Source organism: Cydia strobilella, chromosome 21 (genome assembly GCF_947568885.1).
Source record: "Cydia strobilella chromosome 21, ilCydStro3.1, whole genome shotgun sequence".
Classification (NCBI taxonomy): domain Eukaryota; kingdom Metazoa; phylum Arthropoda; class Insecta; order Lepidoptera; family Tortricidae; genus Cydia; species Cydia strobilella.
Window position 1 is genome coordinate 7,556,456 of NC_086061.1, and position 12,735 is coordinate 7,569,190.

General features: G+C 39.1%; 1 protein-coding gene and 1 long non-coding RNA gene across 4 annotated transcripts in view; one reads left to right on the plus strand and one right to left on the minus strand.

Moving 5' to 3' along the window:
- The first annotated feature begins 3,496 nt into the window (after window positions 1-3,496).
- LOC134751104 (mediator of RNA polymerase II transcription subunit 25-like) overlaps window positions 3,497-12,735 on the plus strand; it is a 34,612-nt gene continuing 25,373 nt past the window's right edge. For all 3 annotated transcript variants that reach the window (XM_063686453.1, XM_063686451.1, XM_063686452.1), the window contains exons 1-6: window positions 3,497-3,762; window positions 4,200-4,358; window positions 5,183-5,346; window positions 6,009-6,163; window positions 6,422-6,522; window positions 6,912-7,074. In XM_063686453.1, coding sequence (XP_063542523.1) covers window positions 3,641-3,762; window positions 4,200-4,358; window positions 5,183-5,346; window positions 6,009-6,163; window positions 6,422-6,522; window positions 6,912-7,074 — 864 coding nt within the window. In that variant the 5' untranslated portion in view covers window positions 3,497-3,640. The remainder of the gene's footprint in view (window positions 3,763-4,199; window positions 4,359-5,182; window positions 5,347-6,008; window positions 6,164-6,421; window positions 6,523-6,911; window positions 7,075-12,735) is intronic.
- LOC134751125 (uncharacterized) overlaps window positions 5,828-12,735 on the minus strand; it is a 223,790-nt gene continuing 216,882 nt past the window's right edge. Inside the window, exon 3 of the long non-coding RNA XR_010128607.1 lies at window positions 5,828-5,879. This is a non-coding gene — a long non-coding RNA (uncharacterized LOC134751125). The remainder of the gene's footprint in view (window positions 5,880-12,735) is intronic.

Below are 12,735 nucleotides of genomic sequence, written 5' to 3' on the forward strand. Positions count from 1 at the left end.
CAAGCCCCTTCCTTGGCTCCGTATCTGGCCAGCTGAAGTTATAATGAACAACATCCTTGATTTTATTAACAACATTACTCAAATTCAACAAATCTCTAGGCTTACAGTCATCTTTTAGCTGCCAACTCTTACACAATTTCGAGTCAAACTCTTGTAGCTCCCAATTCTGTGCTAACTTCTTTAAAACAACTCGACGATTCGACTTTGTGTACCCGTAGTATACATTTTTAGCGTTGAACATGCGAGACCAATGATTACCGCTTTCCAACATTATCTGGTTAGAATAGAGTTCCGGACAAACGGATACACCGTAGCAGGCCGGGCAGCGGTCTAAATCTGTAATATGCATCACCACAGGGGATTTTAAATCTCCGAATAATAAGACAGAAATTGAAAACGAAGTCGTAAACACTATGATCATAAATAAAAAACGTGTGCATAGTCGTCGTCGCAAGAATCGCTTATATAATTTGTCCCATGTTCGAGTCATTTTCATTTGGTCCGAGTTTACTTTTCAATACAATTGAATACAGTATATAATTTTTTGAAAATATGAATTTGGGCGAGCCGAAAGGTATTAAATTGTGTTTGACATTTGAACGTCAATATAAATAAGTAAACTTAAGCCGCGTTCTCATCAGATCTCATTATTAAAGTCGTAACAGACTACCAACCGCACCGCACCGCGACCTAAGAGTAGTATTATATGCCGCACCCATAGATGGTAGGATCCTATAGATGAGCTATACGCGTGCGTCCGTGAGGGACAGAACATACGCAATGCGACAAAATGATTCGTCGGGTTATTTGTTGCCCGCCATAAACTATACTAAATTTACGGTGGGAAATGAAAAAACTGTAAGACTGCGACAAGGACAAACAATAATAGCGCTTTCTATGCTACTCGTACTGAAAGATATAGTTGGTCAAGCAAATCTTGTCAGTAGAAAAAGGCGCGAAATTCAAATTTTCTATAGGACGATAACCCTTTGCGTTCGCGCCTACATTTTTTTTATTTGCCGCCTTTTTCGACTGACAAGATTTGCTTGACAAACTATACATAAGACCCACCCCACCACTCATGCTCAATCCATACTAGTACTAAGCGCCCTCCACACTCGTGCGCGAATCGCGGCGCGAAGCCGTGAACGCGAGTGTTGAGTCTAGTTCACTAATCAGCGAAATCGACTCCACACTCGCGTTCGCGGCTTCGCGCCGCGTAGTCTGGAGCACGGAGTAGGATGGAGATGGCAAGTGGGCGTTCCCGTCTATCCGACAGTTAGTAGCGACCGACTCACTTTATGCACAGACTATGCTCAGTTGTTGTGTAAACTTCATGCTCGAATGACATTCACGTCGTACGTACGCTCGTCTAACAAAAATTGATAATTAAATTTAAAATGCCGTATTGTGCAGTATTAAGCTGCAGAAATCACAGCGGTTAAAAAAATCTTTCACGTGGAGGTATTTCCTATCACCGGTGGTTATTTATTTAAATATAATCCAATAAATACGAAAAATCTGTTTATTTTGCATTATTTACGAATGTTCGTTAAGTAAATCTATATTTTATCAGTTAGAACTTAGAGTTCACAATCCTTTGTCACAATTCTTTACGTTTATCTGGAATATTCGCTATCCTAAATGTCAAATAACTTCGCTACTCAGATGCTGCGCAATGTCGATATTTATATCGATAAAGTTAAAGTTACGATATTTCAAGTTTGATGTTTGGTTCGGTAATAAATTATTATTTTAGACACGTTTCTTATTATTATTTGGGATAATCAATGTCTTAGTAAATATGGCAGCTCTGGTCATCAAGCACTAAGTTAAGTCGGGGTCATTTCATGGCAACCTTTCAAACCTTCGTATTCCTTTACATACGTTTTTGTTTTTTACACCCATCATATTTTCATCGTTAATATAATTAGACTAGGTACTTAATGCACTTATGCGTACAATGCATGCAATGTGCCATGAATAAACGTTTTATATTTTCTATTTCTTTATTATTTATTATTGTAGGTTACCACAAGATGCCGATATTAAAAATAAATGGATCAATGCTACTGGGCAAGAAAATTAGTTTCCGCAAAAATATAGCACCATTTGCTAGGAGCATTTCTTAGAGAAAGATTTCTGGGGATAAAATTGCCATATATCTCATGTAGCGTCCACACGCCTAAAACTTAGTTACTAATTTAGTAATTATTAGTGACATTCGGGCTCACTAAATTAATAAAAAGTGATCCGTACCACGCAAACTAGCGTCAAATATTGGAATTTTGCCGCCCCCCTTCTTGATTTGATAGGTCACAATCTTACAATCAAATCAAGTGGGATCGATGAGCCAGTTTCATGTATGCTTTCACACCATACAATTAATTTGACAATTTAATCAGGTTGTCCCGTCTAGATTGGCCTTAAATGCTGCTACAAGTAAATATATTGTTAAAGACGAATACTTACCTATGTAAGTAATTGCAGATTTGTGATTACAAAATAACAGCAATACCGAGTTAAAAGAACCACCTTTAAAGAACTATGATTTTATCTGTTTGACTTTAAGATATATTTAATGTTCACATTAACAACCTAGTTGGTCAATTAATAAGAAACAAATTTCTAGTTAGATATTTGTTGTACTGTACTACATATTATTTTTCATACAATCACAATTATCACTACCTATATTATAATCATAAATAAAGTATCATCTAAATGTGTTAAAACATACGGTACTTAATGAAATATCAATACCTAACTGAACACACAAATATCGATAAAACACTCCGATTACACTGTCCCCTCCCTATATCGTCGAATGGAAAGAAGTTCCAACGGTTAGCTACTCGCAGGCGTGTAGAGATCTCGAAAACACCAGTGTAACGTGACCGTGAGATCCGTAACAAACCATGCGTAATTAGACCTTACTTATACTGGTTTTTTAGCCCTTTTCTCGCCTGTAATAAGTAAGTGATTTTAAAATTATATAAAATAACGCCATCTGGTGTTGAGTAGTTGTATTAGGTGAACGTTGAGCGAGCCTTTGTGAGATGAATGAGATAATGAAAGAGTCGTATGTCATATAGCTTTGACATTATATTTTAAACCGTCACTCATGTAGCCTACAGTTGATATTCGTTCGAGAAATGTCCACCGGTAATAACCTTTTGGTATGGAAAGTTGCTACGAATCAGAGCAATTTTGTAAGTGTGTGACATATTTTAACGTGGCTATGAATGTGTGAGTTTAGCGACACTGGTTTTCATACTAAATAGGAGTCATTTCACATCCACTAGTTTATTAATTCGTGCTTTAAACTCCCTCTACACTCGTTCGCGAATCGTGGGGCTTTACAGTTTACATCATACGATCTGACCGTCATGTATGGTCATGTACGTACTTGACTAAAATTTACGAGTTTATTACGTAGCCTCGAATAGTTTAGTTAGCTGTCAAAAGTCTCAACTGTCAAAACTCAAAACAAGTTTGCGTTTTTGGGTTTGGGTTCAAGAGCTGATGCTTCGGTTTTCTGCCTGTGTTAGGTTTAAAATTTAGTATTTAAACAACAAGCAATATTACAATCAGTGTATAATGTTTGATTATTAAGTGTCCGCTTTATAAAACTACAAAAATGGTGGTGAATGCCCCAGAAACTCCGATACAGGCAGAGTTGATATTCGTCATCGAGGCGACCTCAACAAATGGGGCATACATAAGCGAGTTAAAAACTAATTATATTATACCTACTCTTGAGTAAGTTTAAAAGAAGTACCTTATCTGCTTATTATTTGACTTTATATTCAGTAAGACCTCCCCACTATTGTCCAATACTACAACTAAGGTCCGCAATTTGAAGTATATCAACGCGTAATTAAGTACCAGTAAAAATCTTCTTTTTGGTATTGCCTGAGGAAATACACATTGGACAGGTGGAAGACCACCCTTAGGTGAAAATGTTTTATTTTAGAACTGCGACCTTCTTATAATATTTACACCTGAACAAAGATATTCAAGTTGCTTTTGCACCTTAATTGGGAGCTTTTGGAACATATTTTGGAGCTTAGGACCAGAATTCGGAACTTTTACATTATAGTTGGGAGCTTCTGAGCAACAGTTGGGTGGTTGTACGGTTCTTCTTTATTTGTAAATATGAGTTTGATGAATGTACAATATGAATTCCTTATGTCTAGGTATTTCCATGGAGGTGCACTAGAAGAGGGTGGTGGAAATGGCTCCGTATATGGCATTGTAACATATCAGGCGGCGGACAACTTGCTGGCCCTGCCAGTGAACACATTTGGACCATTCACATGCCCACAAACAGCTATAGAAACTATTGATAAGATACAGTAAGCAGTTTTGTATTATAATCAACTACAATTACTTTATAAAAGACTATTTGGTTTATTTAAGACATTTAGTAGGTACTATTAACTATCCACAAAAGGGTATGGTGGATTTAGGTTAAACTATATTGCAGAAAAGCCAATAAGTATAAGGGTGGACTTTATCATAGTATATTTTACTAATCTTGGTTTAATAAAAAAAAAAGTCAACAGTGTCATTTACTGACACACTTTGATTTGTTTAAAAATATCTATTCAGGGACCATAATTTTATATCAACACAGTCGTCAGGTGAACACAAACTCACAATCAGCTACAGGCTTCGTCACAAAATAATACAGCAATAAAATCTGCAACAGGTTTCGTCAACTTACTTACTCTAAAATTATATACATAAGGAAAAACCCTACAAATAAAACACACCCTCTAACTCGCCACCAGCAGGCAGTGTGCCCAGCAGGCTCTGGCGATGATAATTCTCTCAATTCTCTTGGCAAAATACTGGCCAGCCCTTTGGTCACCTGTGGCATCCACATTTGATTTGGACATTTTACAAAATAAATTGAATTCATCATTCTCATAGCTTCTAAGAACAAATTTGACTATCTTTTATACTTTCAAATTTTTCTTCGCCACCCCATTTGCATTCAACACCCTCTGTATTTTGTTGCATAGCATTCATTTGTGGCTTTCCATCAGAGAAGAGTCCTATGCTTCATCTGCAATCAGGACATTTCTATCTGAATTTCTGTTAGTACCCTTCTCAATGGAAAGCCACATTTAATGAAACCTTGAATAACACTGTAATACAATATTTTTTTCAACAGGTTTATAGGAGGACAAGCAGAGAGCCGAGCTTGCATCACCGAGGCCCTGGTTGCAGTTGCTGCATGTTTCGAGGAGCTCGGACGGACGGATGTGTCAAGACATGTCCTACTGCTGTGCTGTTCCCCTCCTTATTCAGCATATGCTGGGGGTTTGGTGCCACCAGGTGAAATAACACTTTTTTCACATTTACTACCATTTACTATTTTATTTTGTGCCTAAATTTATATGAATTTCATGTTAACAATTTTTGTTTTGTACAATAAAGTGATTTACTACTACTACTATTATATTCTTTTTAGCTTGTCTCAAAGTTTTGTATCTTAAAACTATGATAGTCACCCTAAACTAACTACCCTATAATTATGCGATCATATCAAAATTACATGCTGTATATGACACTTTTTTAATTGATTGACACTCTTGATTCTTTGTGACAAATGGCTTCATGAATGCCGTGAATAACATTGTATCAGAATATTGAGCGCTTTGTTGACCAAAAATTATTTCAGTTCAGACCACATTTTTAAAGCAATTTATAAAATTGCCATTAAAACGATCATTTGTACTCAGTGTGGTACATTTGGCAGTTTACTTGCTGTGAACTTTAAATGTCAAGTTTGAATTGCAATATAGGTACAAATGTAGTGCATAATACTTTACCATCGTATTTTCACGGAAACGCATGAGCGTGTTATGCTATATCAGTCAGTCTCAGTACCAAAAATACTGAGGTTGACTGAAGTAGATTGACAAATACGAACGTTTCCGAGTAAATACGATGGCAAAGGATTACGCCCTTCTGTACTAATAATGGAATGTCATCAGGTGTTCCGGGGACCATAGAGCTGGCAGCCCGGCTCCTAGGTTCCAGTGGGGCTCAACTGTCCATAGCCGCGGCCCGGAGACTCCCAGCACTCTTGAAGCTGTACGAACATGCGGGTGGTGACACGCACCATGCACAACTAAGGAATTATGCTAAGGTACAATTTTGCCCGCTTGTTTACCTTAGAACATCGAACATTACGTTATCTGCCTCTTTATCGCTTGATAACGCAAGAGCAATAGAGGCATAAAGCAGAGGAGCAATGGTATCTATTTTAGACTACATTTTTCTTATAGTGATATTTTGATTCTGTCGCTAATCTATGATTTGCCAATACAATTTTATTGTCAAGACCCTGTTGTTTACAGGAAAAACATTGTAAACCACTGCTCGATTTTAATAATCTCCTTTTTAGGACCCTCGGCACCTAGTATTACTTCGAGGGTACAGTTTAAAGGAGCGTCCTCCAAGCCCTGCACCGCCGCCCGCACCAGAGGCGCCTCCAGACATTTATGGGTATGTACTCCCGAACATTATATACTTACCTTACCTACTTAAATTCATACAAGTGGCAATTATTGGTATAAGCTGTTCTTCAAAGTGTTAAGAGGATCACTAGCTGTAGCTGTTGGCCTGTTGTGCATAATCCTTTGCCATCGTATTTTCTCGGAAACGTTCGTATTTGTTATGCTACATCCTACTTCAGTTCAACCTTAGTACTTTTTGTACTGGGACTGACTGAAATAGCATAACACTTTCGTGCGTTTCCGTGAAAATACGACCGTAAAGGATCATGCACTACCTACATCTGTATTTCGATGGTAATTTGACAAAATATTACTATTTATCAATCAAAAGTTGAATTAGGGGTGCAACGACGATTATTGACCCGGTCATCTCCTTAGGCAAGGCCGCGGGGCTCCGGCGGCGGCGCCGCGGCCCCAACAGTTCCGCCCGACGGCCGCCGTGCGCCCCAACACGGGCTGGTTGCCCCCGCCACGCAACCCCTTATACGACAACTCGGCGCTAGTCAGACAGCTAACGCAGCCCTCATATCCACCTCCACAGGTATACATCAGATCATCATTTCAGCGTTTTATCGCCCATTGCTGAGCATAAACCTCACTTGTCTCGGGCGTAATCTCAGCCAGAAGTAACCCGCTATCTTAAATGTCCATCCAACGAGCTTAGTGGACGCCAGGAATACATGCCGAATACTTTCGTAACTTCCAACTTAAACTTTTTGAAGTCTGAAGCCAAAGCAAAAGGCGCGAAAAATGTTAAAAAATGCTCACTTCCTGATGTCAGAGGGCCTACCGCGGACACTGAAGTTCGCAAATTGCGGGCATCTTTCTCTGTCACTCTAATGAGGGCTAACGCGTATGAATTCGCCGCTAGGGGCGCTAGTGTAGATGGTGCTCTTTTCCATAGTTCGAAATGTCAAATGTCACTTGTCACTTCAATGACTGACAGCTGTTCTTTAGTCTTTTGGACCACCATCAACAGAGGCGCCAACTGGTGAGCAAAAAAACGATAGCCCTCATTACGCCTTAATTGGAGTAAAAGAGAAAGATGCCCGCAATTTGCGAACATCGGTGTTCGTGGTAGGCCATTGGAATCGAAAAACGTTCCGTCTGGTTCAGACCTAGAACCAGCTATCAAAGGTACTACAGGTATCCTCAGAGCACTAACTAAGTGTAATACTTACGCCAGAGTAATAAGTTCTACTGGTAAACTTCGCTGGGACCGTATCAAAAATTATCCGCTTTTTATTTCAAGACAGTGTGACAAGACACTTAATAATAATAATAATACTAATAGGTATTGAGGGCGAGGGTATTAGACGGTCGGTGAAGGAGCGCTTTTTCAGTCGGCTCACAAAAGTCCTTAACAGTCTTTTGTCAGGAGGCAATAAAGTGCGCGCCTTCAACGCCTGGGTAATGCCCATACTCATATACTCCTTTGGCATACTAAGGTGGACTCAGACCGAGCTGGACGCCCTGGATCGGAGGGTCCGTCTACTACTCACCACACACCGTATGCTACACCCACGCTCGTCAGTTATGAGATTGTACATCTCACGGAAGTGTGGAGGTCGAGGCTTCCTTAACGCCAAAGATCTCCACAACCGCGAGGTGTGCAATCTCAGGAATTATTTCCTTAACAACGAGTGTGGGATGCATCGTGATGTGGTGGCAGTGGACAGGCACTTCACGCCGCTCTCCTTGGCAAACGAGAACTGGCACAAACCTGTGGTACAAAGTGCTGCGGGCCGCAAGGCGGTATGGGAGAGTAAGGTGCTACACGGGCGGTTCTACAAGGCCCTCATGGGACCCGATGTAGACCTGCTCGCGTCGGTGAACTGGTTACGATTCGGGGACCTCTTCGGAGAAACCGAGGGTTTTGCCTGTGCAATTGCGGACGAAGTTATGATGACGAACAACTATCGGAAATATATCCTGAAGGACGGTACGGTCGACATTTGTCGGGCATGCCGCCGTCCCGGAGAGTCACTCAGGCATATCATTTCCGGTTGTTCTCATCTTGCTAACGGCGAGTACTTGCACAGACATAATCTCGTAGCCAGGATTATTCACCAGCAGCTTGCTCTTCTATACGGCCTTGTGGACTGCGAAGTACCGTACTACAAGTATTTACCTGTGCCAGTTCTCGAGAATGGTCGTGCCACGCTCTATTGGGATCGATCTATCATCACTGACAGGACTATTGTAGCCAATAAGCCTGACATTGTGATAATAGATCGATCGCAGCGCCGGGCCGTGCTCGTCGACATCACCATCCCCCATGATGAGAATCTCGTGAAAGCCGAGAAGGACAAGTCCAGTAAGTACCTAGACTTGGCTCACGAGATAACCGCCATGTGGGATGTTGATTCGACGATCATTGTCCCGATAGTCGTTTCAGCGAACGGTCTCATAGCGAAGAGTCTCGACCAACACCTTGAGAGACTCTCGCTAGGTGGTTGGATCAAGGGTCAGATGCAGAAGGCGGTGATCTTGGACACGGCGCGGATAGTCCGCCGGTTCCTCTCTCTGCGGCCCTGACCACCGGCAGCTTGGGCCCTGCCCCGCTGCTGGCGGCACCCTAGGTTAGGTTTTTTATAATTTGTTTATATGTATTTTGTATTGTTTTGTAAGTGTTTTTATATTTTACTTTTATATGCATATTATAAAAAACCTAACATAAGAAAAAGAATAAATAAAGAGAATAATAATAATAATAAGCCCCCAGGGCAGCTTGTGGCGAGCTGAATGGGAAGTGACGTCCCTTGGGTCCCATACCCCAGAGAGTCGGTCAGGCCCCTCCCTCCGGCTTGCCTTCATTGGCCGGCTGGAGTGAACACTGAGCAGGGGCCGCAGGACTCTCACCTCTGGCTTGCCTTTACCGGCCGTCCAGAGTGGGGTGTCAGAGCTATATGCTCGCAGGGTGGAAGTGAAATATGCATAAGACGCGAGTTGGCACAGTGGCTGTGAGTGTTTACAGCCACTGGGTAGAAAGCGGTGCACACCTCTCCACACCCTGAGCCACTCACGCGATGTTGTCCCCTTGTCGCTCCGTGAGAGCGGGCGTTTTCGGGGACCCATATTGTGAGTTGGCGAGTCACCACCTGTCCATTTTTTTCGTGTTTTTAAACATAGATTGGGGCAGGTGCCATAGTATTTCCATAGACCCGGTAACCAGTACACTAACATCTCAACACAATATAGACCTGTACCGCTGGCTATATTTTGACCCCTAGGTTATAAAAATATTAAAGTCAATTCTGTTTTCGCTTATGAATACTTTGTTAAGATGTAAATCTTACATTTTGTTTTGTGTCATATATATAATTTGCTTTTCTAGTAATTTGTTATTTTGTGGTAATTATTTTTTATTTTGAATTATCTTGGAGAAAAAAATATTCGAGAGAAAACATGTAACTGTGTTGCATTTAGGATAGTGTTTTTAGTGTGAAAACATAGTTTGTGTCAATTACGTCCACTGCAATCTGATACTATGTCATAATATTCTAAATGACACAAAAAAAAATTAGAGTTAAAAAAAATTACTTAGGTCGAATTTAATCGTTTAAATAGGTCCATTAAATGATTTTGTGTCTTATTAAGGCATAGCTTCATAAGATATTTGATGATTTTGTTGTAACAGGCTGTCACCGTTACAAAAGAATATTAAAGATATTAGAGTTTACATCTTATTAATTTGAAATGCGGGATAAATAAGATGTATGAATTTGTGTCACTTGCATCCACTGCATAAACAAATATTACAAAAATATTATTTGCGTTCAAACGAAGCTAGCGGGCGGTCTGAATGGGCAACGGAGGCCGTGCAGGGTGGGGCCGCGGCGTGACCTTGCCGTACGCAACGCATGTTTACTTCGCCTGTGCGCCAAATTAACGCAACTTATTCAAAGAAGTTACGCAAACAACACAACAACAAGCAACAAGCAAGCAAAGAATGCGTCGAATTATCTTTTACCTATTTAAAACTCATAGATATTGTACAATGTCACCATTATGCAAAAGAACTGTAAGTACATGTTTGATTTGCGAGCGAGCTGGCAACATTGCGCAGGGAAATCTTAAAAATATCGCGTTTACGTGAACGCCACATACATTTGTGACAGTGATAGGGAAAAGGTACCACTAAAGTAAAATTTGGTTATTAATACCGTGACTTTCATTCATTCTTTGATAAAAAAAAATTCTACTTATGCAACAAGTGCGGAAATCATCTTTACGCACGTGTATCATACAATGTTTTACTATGCATTGTGCGAGTAAATAAAAAAACATGTGAAAAAATGAAAAATGAAAATGAAAAAAGTTTATTGTGCAAATTTGAGTATACAATAAATCACGGCCCTGTGTGTGTGAGCTAGGAAACCCTGTGTTACAGGACCCAGTTTCGTTATACTAGTTTCTTAATCTAGGTATATATTGGTACAAATTGTACAGAGTTACTTTGAAACTTACAGATAGCTGTGCATACTTTAACATATATGTTGCTGCGTGTGAGCGAGTGTTTGTTTGTATGTATGTGTATTTGTGTGTGTATGTCATGGCAAATAAGTTTAATTATTAAAAGGAGTGTTTTATATCGACACGAGTTGCGAATTACCTATTCGCACGTGTATCGTACGTTTTACAGTACATATGGCCCTTTAAACTTTCGACATATGCACGGTAAGTGCTCTTTTCCGCACTAGTGCGAGAAAGTAGCACCATATGTACTGTAAAAAAATTGAAAACAAAAAGCACTAGTGCGGAAAAGCAGTACTTTCCGCACGATATGGCTCCGTAGGAAACGCACTTTTCGAGCACATGCATTGTAAAAAAAAATATAGGACTGTATCTCCTAAACCATGCGTCGTAGCGCAAAAATAATAAAATTTTCGTTTCCCTTTATGTAACCCAAAAGTAATACATGAAAAATACAATGAAAAAAAAAAAAAAAAATCTTTATAGGGCTGTATTAGCTGTATCTCCTATATCGTGCATGGTAGCGCAAAAATAATAAAATTTTCGCTCCCCTTTAAGAAGCCCCTAATTAAGATTTAAAAACGCAAAAAAGAAAAAAAAAGAGGAAAAAATCTTTATAGGGCTGTATCTCCTAAACCGTGCATCGTAGCACAAAAATAATCAAATTTTCGTTCCCCTTAAGAAACCCTTAATTAAAACTTTAAAAAAAAACCAGGAAAAAAACTTTATAAAGCTATTATAGCTATATATATAGATATAATATCTCCTAAACCGTGCGTGGTGGCGCAAAAATAATAAAAATTTCGTTCCCCTTTATGAAGCCCCAAAGTAATATACTAAAAACACAATGAAAAAAAAGAAAAAAAATAACAAAAAACTTTATAGGGCTGTATCTCCTACACCGTGCATCGTAGCGCAAAAATAATTAAAAAAATCCCTTTAAGAAACCTCTAATTAAGATTGAAAAACGCAAAAAAGAAGAAGAGGAAAAAAAATCATTTTAGGGCTGTATCTCCTAAACCGTGCGTCGTAGCGCAAAAATAATAAAATTTTCGTTCCCCTTTACGGAACCCCAAAGTAATATACAAAAAACACAATGAAAAAAAAAAACAAAAAAAACTTTATAGCGCTGTATCTCCTAAACCGTCATAGCGCAAAAATAATCAAATTTTCGTTCCCCTTTGTGGAACCCCAAACTAATATACAAAAAACACAATGAAAAAAAAAACAAAAAAAATCTTTATAGGGCTGCATCTCCTAAATCGTGCATCGTAGCGCAAAAATAATCAATTTTTCGTTCCCCTTTAAGGATCCCTTAATTAATACTTAAAAAAAAAAACAAAAAAAAAAAGGAAAAAATCTTTATAGAGCTATATCTCCTAAACCGTGCGTGGTAGCGCAAAAAGAACAAAATTTTTGTTCCCCTTTACGGAACCCCAAAATAATATACAAAAAACACAATGAAAAAAAAATCAACAAAAAAAATCTTTATAGGGCTGCATCTCCTAAACCGTGCATCGTAGCACAAAAATAATCAAATTTTCGTTCCCCTTTATGCAACCCATAATTTATATTTAAAAAAAAACGCAAAATTTAAAAAAAAAATCATTATAGGGCTGTATCTCTTAAACCATGCGTCGTAGCGCAAAAATAATTTAAAAAAACCCCTTTAAGAAACCCGTAATTAATACTTAAAAAAAAAACCAAGAAAAAAAACTTTATAGAG